Below are 17,015 nucleotides of genomic sequence, written 5' to 3'. Positions count from 1 at the left end.
GTTGTTTTTAATAAACCGTCTTGAGTTTCTTCTTCAGGAAATCAGGGTATAACATTTTAAAAATATAATAGCACATTCGCTGCCTAGAAAGTTAAGTCCTGTCAATTGAATTGCAAGCATACAAGATGCTAGGTGTTGCACTGAGTAATGTGAAAGTTAGCAGCTTCAATGCAGTTTTCTGTCACCATCCTATGACCAAAACTGATGAGTCTATTGGGGTGGGGGGACAATTAAACACCTGATTAAGTTATTGTTCAGGCGTTTTGCTTCTTGAATTGGTGTTCCCTCCCACCCCACCCCAAAAAACCCTCATCTTTGGTTGGATGTGCATCTGTCAGCTGGTCTTTGGAATTCTTAATACATACGCAGATTGCAGTTTTTAATTAAAGCTGGAGGAGAGGAGTTGTATAGTTGCATAAATCTGCTTTTTCTGCTGTCACAATGCAACCTGATTTTTTAAAAAGTGTAAGTCAATATGAACAGTTCCACTGCTCCAGTAACTTTTGCTGAAAAATGAACTCCATTTACTCAATACCGTGTTTCTCCAAAAATAAGACACCGTCTTATATTTATTTTTCTTCAAAAAACAAAACGGTGGCTTATTTTCAGGGGATGTCTTATTTTTTTTATTAAGTATGGTACAGTTTAACCTACAAGGTTAAACTGCCTATCACTATGGCTTATTTTCGGAGAAACACGGTATTGTGACTCATTTAGAAAAAAAACAAATTTCTTATCCCAGTATAAGATAATGGAATGCTCCTCTGTTGTTTGTATTCAGCAAAGCCATTTTCCCCTTGGCCTTTGCACATTCTTGTCCCTTCTTGCATCCTCTGTGGCCTATCTTTTAAAACACAAACAGCTATTTCTGTCCAGTGTTTCACAACGATGCCCATTGATAGCGGCTGGCAGGGCCTGGTGACATCGGGGCAAGCTCTTCAAAAATGGGAATCCTCCCTCCCTGGCTAATGCCGTCCAGGGGTCACCAGGAAGAGCAGACCCTCTGAATCCCTTGCCGACTGCTAATCTCAGGATGAATGCCCTCTTTTTGTTCCCATCAGCCCCTTTTGCAAAGTGCAGCTGACCCCAAGAGCTGCAGTATCTCCCTTGGATACTTATAGTCTAGGCTGGATCTCCCCGCCACCAGTGGCCATCACAAAGTGACCTAAGCCAAGTCCAGTCTTTTGTCTGTCACTTTGCTGTCTAGCTCACTCAGAGAAATGTTGTCCTCCCACACTGCTTAAGTGGGGTGGCTCCCTCTGCTAAAGCTGGTGCTTAAGGAATGAGACCACAGTGGAGAACGCAAAGGAAATGGAAAATGTGACTTTAGGGCCCAGGCACACTTTCCCTTAAGTCCATACCTTTTTTTGCCTCATTTTCAATTTGGTCCAGGGCTGGGTTTTCCCACTTGTGATTTTTTGCCTTGGATTTTACTTGGAGGAAAGACCCCTGAAACCCTGTGTTTTCCCTTTTATTCTTCCTATAACCAATAGTTTACTTTTCATGTGGTCATCAACTCTGCGTGCCCGTGGCAGAGAGTCAGAATCGGGAAAAATCAGAAAGCAAGCTAATCAGAAAACCAGATAACCAGAAAGCAGATGAATCAGAAAATCATTTGACATATACAAAAGGAGCCAGGACCCTTCTAACACACATGCTTTGCAGATACAGTATTTCATTTGATCACATTTTTTTATATGAGCACTAAACAGGGGAAAGTAAATAAAATAAAATTTAAGCATGCCTGGAAAACTGAAAAAAATTATCCTGCAGGGGTAGGCAGGTGGGAGCTCCTAGAAAATAAACATGCAAATTCCTGTACAGGAGCAATTTTAGAATCAGTTCAGAAGAGGGACAATTTTTTAAATTGGGTTTTCCACAGATTGATGTTTATTCAAATTCAGCAATAAATAGCAGGTTTACTTGGGGGGAGGGAGCCACCTCTCAGACCCATGATAATAGATCAATACAAAATACAATACTAGATATCACAGGACAAAGAAAAACACAGGACTGCTATGTGGGTCGAAGAGTGCAGCCCACGGTTTGCCTTCTGCTTGTGCCCCATAGAGGGGAATTGAGAAGGAGGGCTCTTGTGGCTTGCCAGTGAGTATGTGTGGCATTTGTTTTGCAAGGTGAGATGAGGTGACACAGGTATAGTTGGACAAGAGCATCCTGCAGCTCCAGTCATTCTGATTGGTTAAGGCAGCGGGGTCACATAGGTCAATCAAGGCTCACCTACGCTTCCCTCCTCTCTCTCCCTCTCTCTCACTCTCTGCCTCTTCCCCCATCCTGTCATCTCTCTCTCCCCCTCCCTCTCCTTTTAATCCTTGTGTGTGATGGGGGTGTGAGTGAGAGAGGGGGGGGAGAGTTGCGTGTGTGTGTGTGTGTGGCAGAGAGAGGCTAAGGCGAAAGTGAGCGGATGGCGGACTCCACACACACCAAGCAGCCTGGGATGCTTTCCTTTTCATCCCTTTCCGGCCGCAGGGATGGCTCCTCTCCAGACCAGAGTGAGGAGAAGCCTAAAAAAAGAGCTTTCTATCTGGTGAGGATGAAGCCACTGAAAGAGCCTATTACGAACAACAACAACGTGTCTTTTGTGATACACTGTCACATAGGCAAGGAGATCAAGCACATATGCAGCAACTGCAGTCGCGGAGAGGAAGCCCGTGACGGTGAGTGCTCTGATCTTTAGTCTGTATTATATGAGAGAGAGAGAGAGAGAGAGAGAGAGAGAGAGAGAGAGAGAGAGAGCAGTTTTTTCCCGGTGGTGATTGTGTATATGCATAGGTGCCTGACTCCCAATTACTGGCTGCTAGTAAGCTTGCTACTTAAGGGACTCTGGGAGGAGGGAGAAAAGTAGAGAGGCAGGGAATAAGATGGGTTTGGCAGCTATTTGGCATGCCAAGCAGAGGGGAAAAGCAAAACGAACCTTGTTTCTTTTACCTTCATTTGCCTTTGCCCAGCAGCACCCACAGAGCAGAGTCCTCTCTCCTTGTATCTGCAACGGAAACGGCTCCGTGAATTGCTTGCTTTTCCATCATCATCATCATGGCTTGCTTAAACTAGTCTTTTTCATCTGGGCTATATCAACTCCCCACCCCCTCCTTCTATCAACATGCCGCAGTCAGAGTTTACTTGACTTAATTATTGGAATTTGGGAGAGGGCTTTTGGTGTGTGATTCCCCCCCCCCCGCGCGCGTTGTGCTGCTACCTCCAAACACACACACACATATCATATACTGGGATGTGTGCAGAGTTATTGGATGGAATCTTACTGGGATTAGTGTGGCGCCTTTTGTATCAGACGGTTGCCAACTGCTCTCCTTTGACACTACCGAGTGTAACATTCAAAGAGGGGTGCATTCAGATAGAGTCCAATAGGGGTTTTATACAGGTAAGCAGATCTGTTCTGTGTGTATCTCTGTAAAGAACAAACAAAATGTTTTTGAATGAGCAATGAGAGCCTCTTAGGATTTTGCCAGAGTCAGCAACTTACAGAGGCAGAAAGCTACAAGAGGCATAAAATCCAGCCCAAACAAAAACATCTTTGGAGATGTTGCTAGCCATATCTTCTTGCCATGGGATTTGCTGTGGGGTTTTTTCTTTTCTTTTTTTGTTCATGATGTTTCATGTTTTATTTAAAATACAACTGCACTTGAGTTAGAAGCCGCTGAGTTGGGTAAGCTAGCAGAGATTGTTTCCTGAAGGTCAGTGAAAGGTTTTTGATTTGGAAATGTGAGTAGGAACCCCCCCCCAAATAACTCTCAGAGCTGTTTGTTATCTGCAGTTGCCACCAGTTTAGTTCCCCCTTTTTTTTAACATTTGGGATGAATTTTGCATTGTTAAAAAGTAAATTTATTCATTCTGTTTCGGTGAATTAAATATTTTCTGGATCCTGGCAGTTCCTTGTCACCCAAAGCAGGGCAGTTGCAATGAAATAGTTGTGGTGGTTTGTTTCCCTCCCACCCCAAAATGTATTTCATATAATGGAGATATGCTAGCATAATTACTTTCTTTATATTAACTTGCATGGTTCAGTTTTGTGGGGGGCAACAGTAAAGTAAAAATAGAGAAAGAGTGATCTAAAATGTCCTTTCAATTGCACTACGGTACCAAAGAAGAGCACTTGGTCATTCAGTATATTTTGCTCTGATTTCCGCCCCCACCCCTTCTGCTTATTATTGATGACAGCAGAGACCACTGGAAATGGAACCTGAAGATTTGCCAGGCAGGAGCAGCAAGTGCCTTAAAACCTTAACATGATTCATTTATTCCCCCCTAAAGCAGGCTAAACCACTTATTTGAAATATACGCTGACTGTTTTAATTAAATCTGCCTCAAAATGCATTGCATCAGCCCCATTTATTATCACCACCCCTGGACTCAGATTTCTAGAAGCTAGTGTAAGAGGGCAAGTGGAGCTGATCTTACTTTAATGTATGTAAGCATGCATATCTTTAAAACATAGTCTCTGGTTCCAAACACATTTCAACAAGAAGGACAATAACCTGACCTTTTTCATGTCAGTCAGTAGAGCTTTTACTTGGCAATAGAATATTTAGTAGTGCCATATCTGAGGGTAGAAAAGTGCTAACCATAGAAATGTGGAAGGGCATGACATAAATGGAGCTATCCAGCGGGTAATTTTTTGAGACTACTTGTAATGTTGATTTCATTAGGATTAGGCACATCAGTTGTATATTGCCGGTGCCTGTTGCTGATAGTGGAGGGTCCCATCAGTGAGGAACTTACCTTGTGAAGCCAAGCTGAAACTGTGTACCTATGCTTTTCTGCAAGTCCCATTCACTTCAATGGAATTCTCTGTGGTGTTTTGCCCGTACCTTGTAAACACAAGGAATATGAGTCCTTACCACAGATTTGTAGAAATGTAAGGTGTTGGTGATTGCAGAGTAGCACAAGTTTTCCTGGAATGTATCACAAAATAGAATGTAAACAAGCTTTTTGGATGGGCATCTTCTTCCTCGGAGGAAGGAGGCAGCAAGGTCCCCATTCTATAGTCTGTTCCTTTCTTGGGCTAGGAAACAAGCACTCGTGTCCTGCTTATCAGCTTCTCATAGGTTGGCCAGTGTGAGAACACAGTGCTGGACAAAGATGGACCATTGGCCTGATTCATTTGGGCTTCTTATGTCCTCAGTGTTTTGTGTTTCAGACACTGCCCTATTCTTCCTCTGACCTTCCATCTTTCTTGGCTTTCTGTTCACCATCATAAGAAAAAGAGGGTAGAAGAAAGATCCTTGTCCGAGGGCTGAGTGTCACACCATTGTGGGATTTGCATTGCTTTCCCACCCTTGCCAGGGTGCAACTCCAACCCTTTCCCCTTGAGAAGGAAACATTAAGCAGTGAACACCCTTCATTCTTTTTCTGTACCTACACCCTTCTATGTACGGGTAAAGTTGATGCCTCACCCACAGTGAGCAATGGCTGGAGAAGACAGACAAATCCACAAGGCCATTTCTACATTTCCCCTCACAATGTGAGGGTAGGACTTATTTATATCGGTCAGTCTCGTGGAAGTCTATTCCATGCCCAGCACCTCTTATGAATGCATGATATACCCAGGCAGGCGCGTAGGAAGAGGGGGGCGATGGGAGCACACCGCCCTGGGCAGCGCGATCCCGGTAGGGTGCAATTGCGGCTGTTCCCACCCCCAGAATGTGCGCCACACCCCTGCAGGCGGCCCGCCACGCCCATGTGGGTGGCACGCTCCGCCCCCGGGATGCGCGCCAGCCCCACCCCCGCCTGCTCTCTGCCCCCGGTGCCAGAGCATGAAGCTCCACCACTGGACATACCTCTTATGGTATTGGATCAATGGCCCAACTAACGAAGTACTGTCTATTCTCCAAGAGCAGGTAGTTGCTTTCCAAGGTTCTCTGCCACCCCTGCAATATGATTTTTTTTATTTTTTTAAGGGAAGGAGCCATAGAATCAATCTGGGAGCTTCTTTTCACAAAGCATGTGCTCTACTGCAGTACTGACCTATGAAGCCTTCCTGTTTTCCTTCACTCCTACCAAGACGATTGCCAGTTTTAGTAATGAGCCTTCGCATTTGAGCTGACCTTGATGCCCAGAATCTTTTCCATGATTGCAGTAGGGGCTTTATGCTAGGAGTCTGCACTGTGACTAGTTTGGATGTAGTTTGGATCCTGGTTTTGTGCTTTGGAAAACAGTTCGCCTCAGTCGAAGGCTGCCTGATTTGATTCAGGGTATTTTCCAAGTCTGATTCATTTCCATCCATTCATTACTGGGAAATCAAAAAGTGACTGCAGGCAATAACAGATTTACAGTTGGCCACGCAGGTGCGCATTATGGCAACCCAGAAGTGACCAGAAAAGTGGGCATAACGGAGGAGGGTGAGGGCATAACAGGCTTATTGTGCTCTGCCATTGCGCACAATGACTCGGAATGCAACCCCACACAAATTGTGGGTTGTCTGTATATTATTTTGGCAGAAGTGGATGAAATTTGCTAGCAAACTAGCCTCCTTCAGAGTGGATAAAGCCTGCCAAGTTACAGGCAAATATGTCCAGGTGCTTTTGCACTGGGCACCTTTAAAATTTGATATTTTTGAATGAAATGTCTGCAACTTTTTTATTTGGGTGTGGAATTGGATGAGTATGTTTCTGAGTATGTTAATCCTAACAAAATTCAGAAAGATGGTTGCATTGACTTTCCAGCGAGGGTAGCTGTTACAATTTTAAGGCGGGTGAAAAAAATGAATCACAATATCTCCCCTAGTGTTTTGTGGGCAATTGGTCTGAACATGGCAGACGTGACTAATAGCAGACAAATAGGTTTAGGGCTTTTGGTGCTAAACATCTTTAAAGTTGATTTTGAGGTGGGGAAAACTAAAAGGGATTTGCTTTTTCATAAATTCATTCCCTCTGATTACAAGCTTGATTTGTCAGTCACAACAGAACTCTCCCTCCACCCTCTCTCCCCTCTGGAGTCTGATCTCCTTTCTCTCATCATCCCACCCTTGTGCTATGCTGAGCCAGAGACATCACTTTTGTTTTTAGTAAAGAAGAAAAAATCTGTATCACCAAGGCACCATGAAGGTTTTTAATTGTTTTGGGGGTCGTTTTCATTGGGGGTTTTTTGGGGGGGGGATCGGTTTCCCTGATATTTTGTTGGTTGCTTTTCCATATTTTGGCAGATTCTCCTCTATTTTTGGCTTACCATAGATTTTTGAGCCTTTTGAAGGGGAAATGCTCATGCTTTCTCCTAGCTGACCTGTTGTTGTGTTCTCTTCATGGGGCTGCCCTTGAAGACAGTCCAGGAATTGCAACTAATGCAAAATGCTGCAGCAAGAATGCTGGTAAGGGACAGCAGGCCACAACCATACTGCTCCTAATTTACTTCTACACTGGTTGCCAATTGTTTTCGGGGCCCAATTCCAGCTGCTTACCCTGATGTTTAAAGTCCTAAATGGCCTGGGACCAAAATATCTGCAAGGACATATTTTACTATATCAATCTGTCTATGGTTTAATACCAGCAGATGGAAGCTATCTTGGTGATCCCTATGCACGATGTGGAAGACCAGAGAAAGGCCTTTTCAGTGGTGGCTCCTTTCATGTGGAACTCTCCCCCTACTGAGAGGTGTCTGTAGAATTTTAGGTGGCTGGTTAATATGCACCTTTTCCAGTGGATGTTTGAAGGAGATTGTCTGAATGGATTAGTTGCTGCTGAAGTTGGCAAACTGCTACTTAGTAAGTTGTTGTGTTGCATACTTTAACGACAGTTTATAGAGATTCTTTTTATTTTATTTGACTTCATTGTAAACTGCTCCTGTGGCTTGTGCAAACAGTGGTATGTACAGAATATTTTTTAAAAATAAATATATTATAAAGATGGAATTGAATTTTAAACATTCTCACAGGGAATTCCTTAAGGCATGCCACACCTAATCCATGCCAAATGGTAGCAAGATTCCAGGGGGTTCTGGGCGCTTACCCAGGGTCGTGTTTCTGTTGGCAATTCTGGCACATTGGAGACTGAAGTGTTTTCAGATATTAGGTTCATATACACACGGGTCTAGGTGAAGGAAGTGAGTTCAAGAGGGGCTTGTTCCCTGTAGCAGCATGGCATTGGAGTTCAAGGCATCCTGCACACTATTCCTGTACCTGACTGTCCTAGCCTGTGAAGATGGTTCTACCCCATGTAGCCTCTGCTTGGTCCTTCCTTTCTCCTTCCCAAGAACATTTGCTAAGCCATCCTTCCCCTTTTCCAAACCTGTTTTTTAAAAGGGATGCACTTTTCTGTGACATCATGCCCCCCATCACCTTGGCAACCTCCCAGATCTCCTGTCTCTGTCCGCTCCTTGAAGCAGGGGGGAAATACAGTGGGGGTTTTTTGCATTCCCAGTGGCCCTCAGTGGCCCGGTACCTGGCTCCCCTTTGCTTCTTAATGGCTCTGCACTTAGCTAGCCTGGCCACACTAGTATGCATAATCTAACGCAGGGATTTCTTTTTTTTTTAATATATTTTTTATTAATCATTTTTTCAACAAACATACAAAATACAAAATACATCAAAAACATCAAAATACAAAATACAAAAATACAAAAATCAAACAACATATAACAGAAAAATATATCATTTCTCATCCATTTTAGTACTCATTGTCTTCAGGCTTCCCCAATTCCCTACTATCTGATTTTCATTTTTGTAAACTTCTATAGCAGTTTCTAAATCATCTTTCTTTCCCATCATGTAATCCCTTTAAAAACTTCCAAATTAATTCATCTTCATATCATTTACCCTAATTTCAAACTTTTAATCTTCTATTGTTTCCCTAATGCCTTAACCTCTTTACTTTCCTGGATATTCAAACTCTAATTATCGAATACATTCCCTATATACATTTTAAATTTCTTCCAATCTTTTAAAACTTTGTCATTTGTCTGGTCCCGGAGTCTTCCTGTCAATTCTGCCAATTCCATATAGTCCAGCATTTTCATTTGCCATTCCTGCTTCGAAGGCAATTCCTCTTTTTTCCAATATTTTGCTATTAAAATCCTAGCAGCTGTGGTGGCATACATAAACAAATTAACATCATCCTTGGGGATTTCCTCCCCAATTATTCCAAGCAAAAAGGCTTCCGGTTTTTTCAGAAATGTGTTCTTAAACATCTTTTTCAATTCATTATAAATCATTTCCCAGAAGCCTTTTATCTTAGGGCATGTCCACCACATATGGTAGAATGAGCCAACATCCTGTTTACATTTCCAGCATTTATTGTCGCCTTTGTGGTACATTTTAGCTAGCTTGACCGGCGTCAGATACCATCTATACATCATTTTCATCAAATTTTCCTTCAACACCGTGCAAGCCGTAAATTTCATACCTTTCTTCCACAATTTTTCCCACTCCGACATCATCACATTATGACCCAGATCCTTGGCCCATTCAATCATAACTGATTTTGTTTGCTCATCTTTCAAATGCCATTCTAACAACAAATTATACATTCTGGACAAATTCTTGTGATCTGTCTCTAATAACTCCATCTCTAATTTCGATTTTTCTGATTGGAATCCTAATTTTTTGTCTAACTTGAATGCTTCATTTATCTGCACATACTGAAACCAGTCACTCAACCTATCTTTCAATTGTTCGTATGGCCTTAACTTAAAGTGGTTTCCCACTTCCATCAGGATGTCTTTGTATTTCAACCTATTCTCATCCATATTTGTCCTTTTAGGTTTCTTTGCCTCAAGTGGTGAGATCCACCTAGGAGTTCTCCTTTCCAACAAATCCTTATATCTCATTCAGACATTAAACAATGATTTCCTAATTATATGGTTTTTAAAACCTTTATGCAATTTCACTTTATCATACCATAAATATGCATGCCAACCAAATGCATTATCATGACCCTCTAAATCCAACAAATCATCATTATCTAACAAAAACCAATCTTTCAACCAACAAAAGGCAGCAGCTTCAAAATAAATCTTTAAGTCCGGCAGGGAAAATCCTCCTCTTTCTTTAACATCAGTCAAAAGTTTATATTTAATTCTTGGCTTCTTCCCCTGCCAGACAAATTTAGACAATATCTTCTGCCATTCTTGAAAACATTTCATTTTATCAACTATCGGTAGGGCCTGAAATAAAAACAACATTCTCGGCAAAACATTCATTTTAACAGTTGCTATTCTACCCATTAAAGACAAATTTAACCTCGTCCATACTTCCAAATCTCTCTGGATTTCTTTCCATAATTTCTCATAATTGTCTTTATACAAGTTCAAATTTTTTGACGTCATATTAACTCCTAGATATTTCACCTTTTTTACACACTTCAGTCCTGTGCATTCCTCTATATTTTGTCTCTCTTGTAATGTCAAATTTTTATCCAATACTTTAGTTTTCCCTTTGTTCAGCTTAAAACCCGCCACACTGCCAAATTCTTGAACGCAGGGATTTCTTGTCTGACAGCTAATATTTGGGATATGAAGGGGAAATATAATCTAAATACTATTGTTCATTAAATTCTACCATTCACAGACTCTAGCAGTTATGAGTGCCCTTGCACGGATAAACTCTGTTACCCCAAATCTGTAACGAGCAAGTGTTCACAGAGAATCACGAAGTCTCTAGATTGCAATTCAGCCCCGTTCCTGTATATTGGGGATAGAGCATGTTTGGTCCTGCAGATGTTGTTGGACTCCAACTCCCATCAGCCCCAGCAAGCACGGTCAGTTGGAACTCCAGCTACATCTGGAGAGCCACAGATTCCTTATCCCTGATTTAGGATACTAGAAAGACATAAAGAGTGATGGTGTTCGTCTTGCATACCACAAATGGGGTGGGGGTTATACGAGGGCTTATTGCGAAAATATAAATGTTTGGCCACACAACATTTGACCAAAGATGATGTAGGCTTCCGTGCTTATTTAAGCAAGCATGTTCTAGCTATCAGTCCCCAATAAATAATAACCTTTAGCTATTAACCAAGCCAGCCCAGAGAAAATGCTAGTATCTTCATTGATGGCCATAACATTACTTTTAATGGCTGGCTTCAATGAGCTCAATACCTAGGCATCCAGCGTTTAGCTCTTCAATAGATTCTCTTTGTGGCAATAAGCAAGTTTGTCCTCTGTGACATATCCCTAAAATGTTGAGCCTAGCGCTCTAAAGCATCGCCGTAACTTTGATGCACCTCTTCACCCTGGCTTGTGGAAATTGAAGAATTGATTTTGGTGTCTTCCCTGTAATTTGTTGTATTGGATTATTGTTTGGGGGTGATGAGTGGGGTCTTCGATGTTTATCATTGTTTTAATAGCATTGTGCGTTTTATATACTGCAACCTTTCCTGTGAAATTCTGGTGAAAGGTGTGTAAGAAATATGAGAGATCAGAACAAACTAATAACAACCATTTTATTTCAGATACCTATGAAAATTATAATCAGTAAAGTACCGTTTCATAGGTACCCTTTCTAGAGAGCTGTATTGAAAATGGTTACAAAAGAAGAGGGTAAAAAAAATGGATAACCAGGAGTAATGTATATGGAGGGCACTATTGTAATAGTGTACAGTATTTACTCCTCTGGCCTTTAGTTCTCTTGTATGTTAAAATATTGTCTTCAGTGCTACATGATTTTATGCAGAAATCAAGCCAACATTTGCTGTAAGACCCTACACTCAGCTCAGCAGATTACACAGTTTGGGATGCTCAGTTGTGAGGAATCAACATGTTAGCTTTGAACTCTCATCCCTAAACCATAAGTGTTTTAGTTTTTCCATGGAAGGAATCCATAACTTGAGAAACATCCAAGAGCCTACACTTTGTGTTCCTAAGCAACCTAGGAAAAATCAAAATATTTCCTATTCTGCTTACATCCCACCTTTCCTCCAAAGAGTTCAATGTGGTGCATATGGTACCCTTTTTATCCTCACAACAACCCTGTGAGGTAGGCCAGTAACTGGTCTGGGGTCACCTGCTCAGTTTCATTGCTGAATGGGGATTTGAACCCTGGTCTCCCAGATCCTAGTCCAACACGCTAACTGCTATACCACACTGGTAACGTACTGTTTTTAGTTTCTAGGTCCAGCTTGAATATTGTCACTGCTGTCACAAAGGCATGCAGAAGTTTGATCTGTGAACCTTTCTTCCTTAAAGGAAAACAGTTTATTGCAATTCCAGCCTGGACTTTAGACTCCTGGGGCAAGGGGGTGGGGAAAGCTTTGCATTTAAATAAAACACGTACTATTAAATTAAACAAGGTGATTATTTTGCTACAAAAGTAATTATTGAATCAAATTGCTGTCTTCAAGGCAGCCTGTAAACCCAGCAGTTTCTCTCCATGCATCATTTCCCTCCCCTCCCCATTACGAATTTGCATACGGCTCAGGATTTTTTTTAAAAAAAACATTTCTTGCCTGACCAGCTCTAAAGTGAAGATAACAAGAGGCAGCTGCTAACCGTCTGAAGCCATCTAAGATCACACTTACCAGTATTCAAAACAGCCCTATTCCAATCTTAAGTGCATCCTTAACAATGGAAGCAAAATTGTCAATAGTAATGTGTAAAGCTTCATAGTACAGTAGATAGCATTTAGGAGAAAATAATGAAAACAAAATTAAGATGGTGTGCAGCTCTGATTTCCATGAGGTTTAGTGTGAAGTGTTTTCTTTTTTTCTTTTGCACACATCCGAGGGCCTAGTTTTCACTGAGTTGGTAACCATGTCAGGATTGTTCTGCGTCAGAGAGGAGGAGGTGTGAATTCAGGGGCTCATCTATCTAAATCCTCCTCCACATTAAAATAAACAAATGCTTCCACATAGAAAATGAGCACATCAGGCTGATGTGCATTTACTTATTTATTTAATTTATGAACCACTTCCCACAGGGACAGTCTGAAAAGACTTTCACAATAAAAAAATCATAGAAATAGATACTTTTTAACTTGTTAAAATCAAGTGACAATATTGCGCATGCACGCACGCAAAGCCCCTTCCTCCTCCACAACACTAATAATAATAATAATAATCATCATCATCATCATCACCACAAAAATGGGGGCAGAACAGCAGGATAAGATAGTGACGAGAACTAAAGCATATTGATGCCCAAATGCATGGGAGAACAAAAATGTTGCCTGGTTATGGGAAGGAGTAAGTGCTGGTACCAAGTGGGTTTCCCTGGGGAGAAACCCACATTCTGTAATTTACCACCTTGGTAAGAATTAGACATGCATTTCGCATTGGCTGGCTTTATAGATTGATTGATTGATTGATTGAACAGTCTATACCACCCTTTATCCGAAGACCACAGGGTGGCTCACAGTATAAAAGCACAAAATACATAGCATAAAAACAATAAATAATAATAATACCCCACACAACATTTAAAAGGCCGTAGATTGTTTAATCAGCCCAAGGGCTGGGAATTGGACAATAGAATGGAGCAATAAATCTTCTCCATTGTCAGCATGTTGATTAAACAAATTTTGGGTATGTTATTACTCTCCTTTGTTTGGCAAATATACCTGTACACTTGAATAAGTTGCCAGACGTATGATAGTGAGGATTTTTCAGCTGATCTTGTAAGGCATTTGCACTGCCAAGTCCCACTAAAATTTCCATTTATTGTCAAAGATCCAAAAGGCCTCCTTGAGACCACGTGACTAAGACTGATGAGCTGAATTACATGTTCAAAGACAGTCTGTGCTTGGGGCTTTGCAAAGGTGCCCTTCCCCTAGGAGACGATGGAAAGCCTCTGGGATATTGACTGAATGTACGGTTGTGGAAGCCCATGAGTATTTGTAATTTTGATGTTTTCTCCGACCATAGACCCATCTGGTTAATTGGAGTAAATCTAATATCTGTTTCATCCATTCTTATATCCAGATGTAACTATAGGGACATTCATGTTCTGGTGTAGAGGGGTACCCAAACGTTTGAGGCCCAGTAGCATATCTGGGAATCTAAGAAGCTGTCATGAGCACCACAAAATATCCATTTCACATAAGAAAAACTGGCTATGCTTGCAATGTTCCCCGCACAAAAAGGCAAAACACCTACCTTTGCAACAAAACAAAAACAAAAACAAAACACAAATATAACACAGATTTTAAAACGAGCAACTGCTACTACCAAACAACCCAAAAACATTTTTACTGAGATACAGCATGATGTAGTTGTCAGAGTGTTTGGTATTGCATGTTGTGGAGGATAATTTTTAGTTTGTTTTAACCCTAGGGCTGAGAGAATGAGAGAACTAGTTACATTTGCCCTCGTGTAAAAAAAAAAAAAGGTTGAGTGATGGGGAGGGGAATGAAAAGGTCTTGTGCGTTGTGATGCAGTGATAATCAATTAAGAGTTACATCATACTTCCGGATTACAAACAGAACAGAGCAATGGGAACTGAGCTGATTATATGTGCGCTGCTGGGATCTTAAAATGGATTCAGCTGGCAAGTTGTGCAAATAAGGAAATAAGCACATTTGCCTCCAACCATGGGACATTTTTTTTTTTAGGGTTTTCACAAACTCCTTTACCAAGATTTAATTTATCTGCCTTGGGCAAGGAAACAATTAACGATATTTGTATAGTCCAGCCTTGAATAATTCATAGTCCAGTTAACTGCCCCTGGCAGAAATCTGAAGATCCCTAAATCAAATGGCTGCACACAATCAACTCCTCCCCCCCCCCGCCCCCCTGGGCTATGCCTGATATGGAAGAGTACAATTGCACGGCCATTTGGCAAACCATACATTGGAGTATCTGTGGGTCTTCTGACAGCGTTGGAAATCATTTGGGCGTGAGAGATGTAGAGTTTACATTATTGTCAAGGGAGTCCTCTTGGGCAATGAGATGGTTCTTCTTCTGCCAGAGATATCCTCTGTTGCCACTCCACTTCTTGCCTGCCTTTTCACCTTCATTCGGAGCCAGATCACTTCAGGGAAAGGGCAGTGCCCTTTGTCTCCTTCAAACTGCCCTGTTGCAGCCATTAGCCCATAGGCTCTTTTTTTGCAATACAAATGAAGACTGGTCCATTTATTTAATACGTGTATCCTAATGTAAACAGTTTGCTTTCATGCGAAGCTGTGAGAGAAATTGGATTGTAAAGCTGTGGTTTGTGAGGAGGGAGGGGAGCGAGAATGTGTTAGGGCAAAGTGTAAAACATGCACTCCACCAGTGCAATAACTCTATTTTTTCCACCCTCAGGCTTTATTAAGCATGGGAACTTGCAGTGCCATAGGTTTCTGCCTTTATTTGCATTTACTTATATGCTGGCCTTTCTCAGTCTGATGTCCTCCAAATGATAAGAGTGTTGAAGCTCCGGGGGAAGGATTCCAATAAATAAATAAAATAATCTGGCAACACTCCCCATTTCTATGCTGGCCTGTATGCAGTGGTTTCTTTGTCTAAGGCTAGTTCACAGTTGCAACCTGCATGCTAGAAATCCATCAGTCCTCTTACGCTTGGGTCCCTAATTCATCACCAATGTAATACACTTGGAAAACTCAAAGTTAGTCAGTGGAAACAGATTGGTCGTCTTCAGTAAAACCTAATACAAACTGAACACCTTGGCCTACTAGAATCTTTCATGGCTGATTGGCCACATCCAATCTGTTGAGAGGTTTCAGCAGTGGGGGAAACCAAACCTGAAATTGCTTTTGTTTAGTCTAGAAGAGTATCACCGAAAAGTAAATCTATTTTTTAAAATGTTACGAGTATCTTTATTTTATTTTATCTCAGGTTTACAGTCTGAGATCCACATACACTTGGTGGATCTTCATATTATCTTGGCAAATCCTTTATAAGAGATCAAAATACTCCCACAGCAAGAGCACCCACAGCAATGTACTTCAAGTGGCTGAGTTTCTTTTCAAATGTTGGGAGGATAGCAACTGCAGAAACAAAAATCTCAAGAGTCTACAAATGAAACACAAAACATAAATCTATAACCACAAAACCATTATGGAGGTGAGCCAAAGGATATAATATCTCTCACTTACATTATGATTCTAAGAGTATTCTAATCACTTGTCCACAGTAGATGAAGACATCACTCCAGCCATCCCCTTATCACCACTTCTGCACTAAAATCCTATAGCTGTGCTTCTCGTATCAAACGTGTTATCAAATCCTTAGGACTTACCTGATTAGATCCTGTAAATATTGATAAAATAAACAACTCTGGAGTTAACATCTATCTGCGCGTTTATAATTTCAACATGAACGAAGATTCAATACTTTTTAACAAGCAGGGTTGTTATAATAATAAATTGTTGACTTGGAAAGTAGACATTGTTTCTAGTGCAAGTTGGCACTACGTTGTGGTTTGGCATTGTGGTTTGGTGTTAGCAATGTGTCAGCCAGTTTTCTTCTCTCCTTGTCAGAATGCAAAAGGTGCCTGAACCTAACATTTGAAGCACATACCCATATTTAAGTATGGTAGTTTTTTTTTTATAAGCCCCTGTTGTACTTGTCACCCAAATGATAGCTTGTTTTCCAGAGGAAAATGGAAGAATCTTGGTCATGATGGGGTTGTTTCAAAAGTAGGTCAAAAAGAGAGCATCCTATCATGCTATTGCATAAGGCTTCAAAGTACAGCAATGATCTTGGGACGATTTCATTATGTCAGTAGCAATGGGGCATGAGCCATTCAAGAATTACTCAGAATTACTGGATGGGACAATATTTTCCAGATGTTTGGCATGGCTGCCTCTAGGTTCAGCACTCTGTTTCATGTAGCCAGGAAGGAGAAGAAAATCTAGCTTTCAAGTTTTGTGGTACAAGAACAGGATATTAAAAGATTCTGGGGAGGAGAAAGTGTACATGCCAATAATTTTATTACAGATCGTGTATGCCATGATCCTTGCATGTATCTTTCGAAAGTGCTGAGAATTGTTTCCAGGGCTCTTTGGTTGTAGCAAGCTTGAAGCATCTTAAAAATGTAATTTAAATATGCCACTTCAGAGGATCAGTACGAGGATAAAAGTATATTTGAAGGTAATGGAGTGGTCATACTCAAATTGG

General features: G+C 41.2%; 1 protein-coding gene across 1 annotated transcript in view; it reads left to right on the top strand.

The window, feature by feature from the left end:
* The first annotated feature begins 2,487 nt into the window (after positions 1-2,487).
* PHACTR1 (phosphatase and actin regulator 1) overlaps positions 2,488-17,015 on the top strand; it is a 108,734-nt gene continuing 94,206 nt past the window's right edge. The window contains exon 1 of the mRNA XM_035126288.2: positions 2,488-2,675. Within this exon, the coding sequence (XP_034982179.2) occupies positions 2,552-2,675 (124 nt within the window). The 5' untranslated portion in view covers positions 2,488-2,551. The remainder of the gene's footprint in view (positions 2,676-17,015) is intronic.

The sequence above is a fragment of the Zootoca vivipara genome, chromosome 8 (assembly GCF_963506605.1).
Source record: "Zootoca vivipara chromosome 8, rZooViv1.1, whole genome shotgun sequence".
Classification (NCBI taxonomy): Eukaryota; Metazoa; Chordata; class Lepidosauria; order Squamata; family Lacertidae; genus Zootoca; species Zootoca vivipara.
This window is presented reverse-complemented; position numbering and strand designations above follow the sequence as displayed.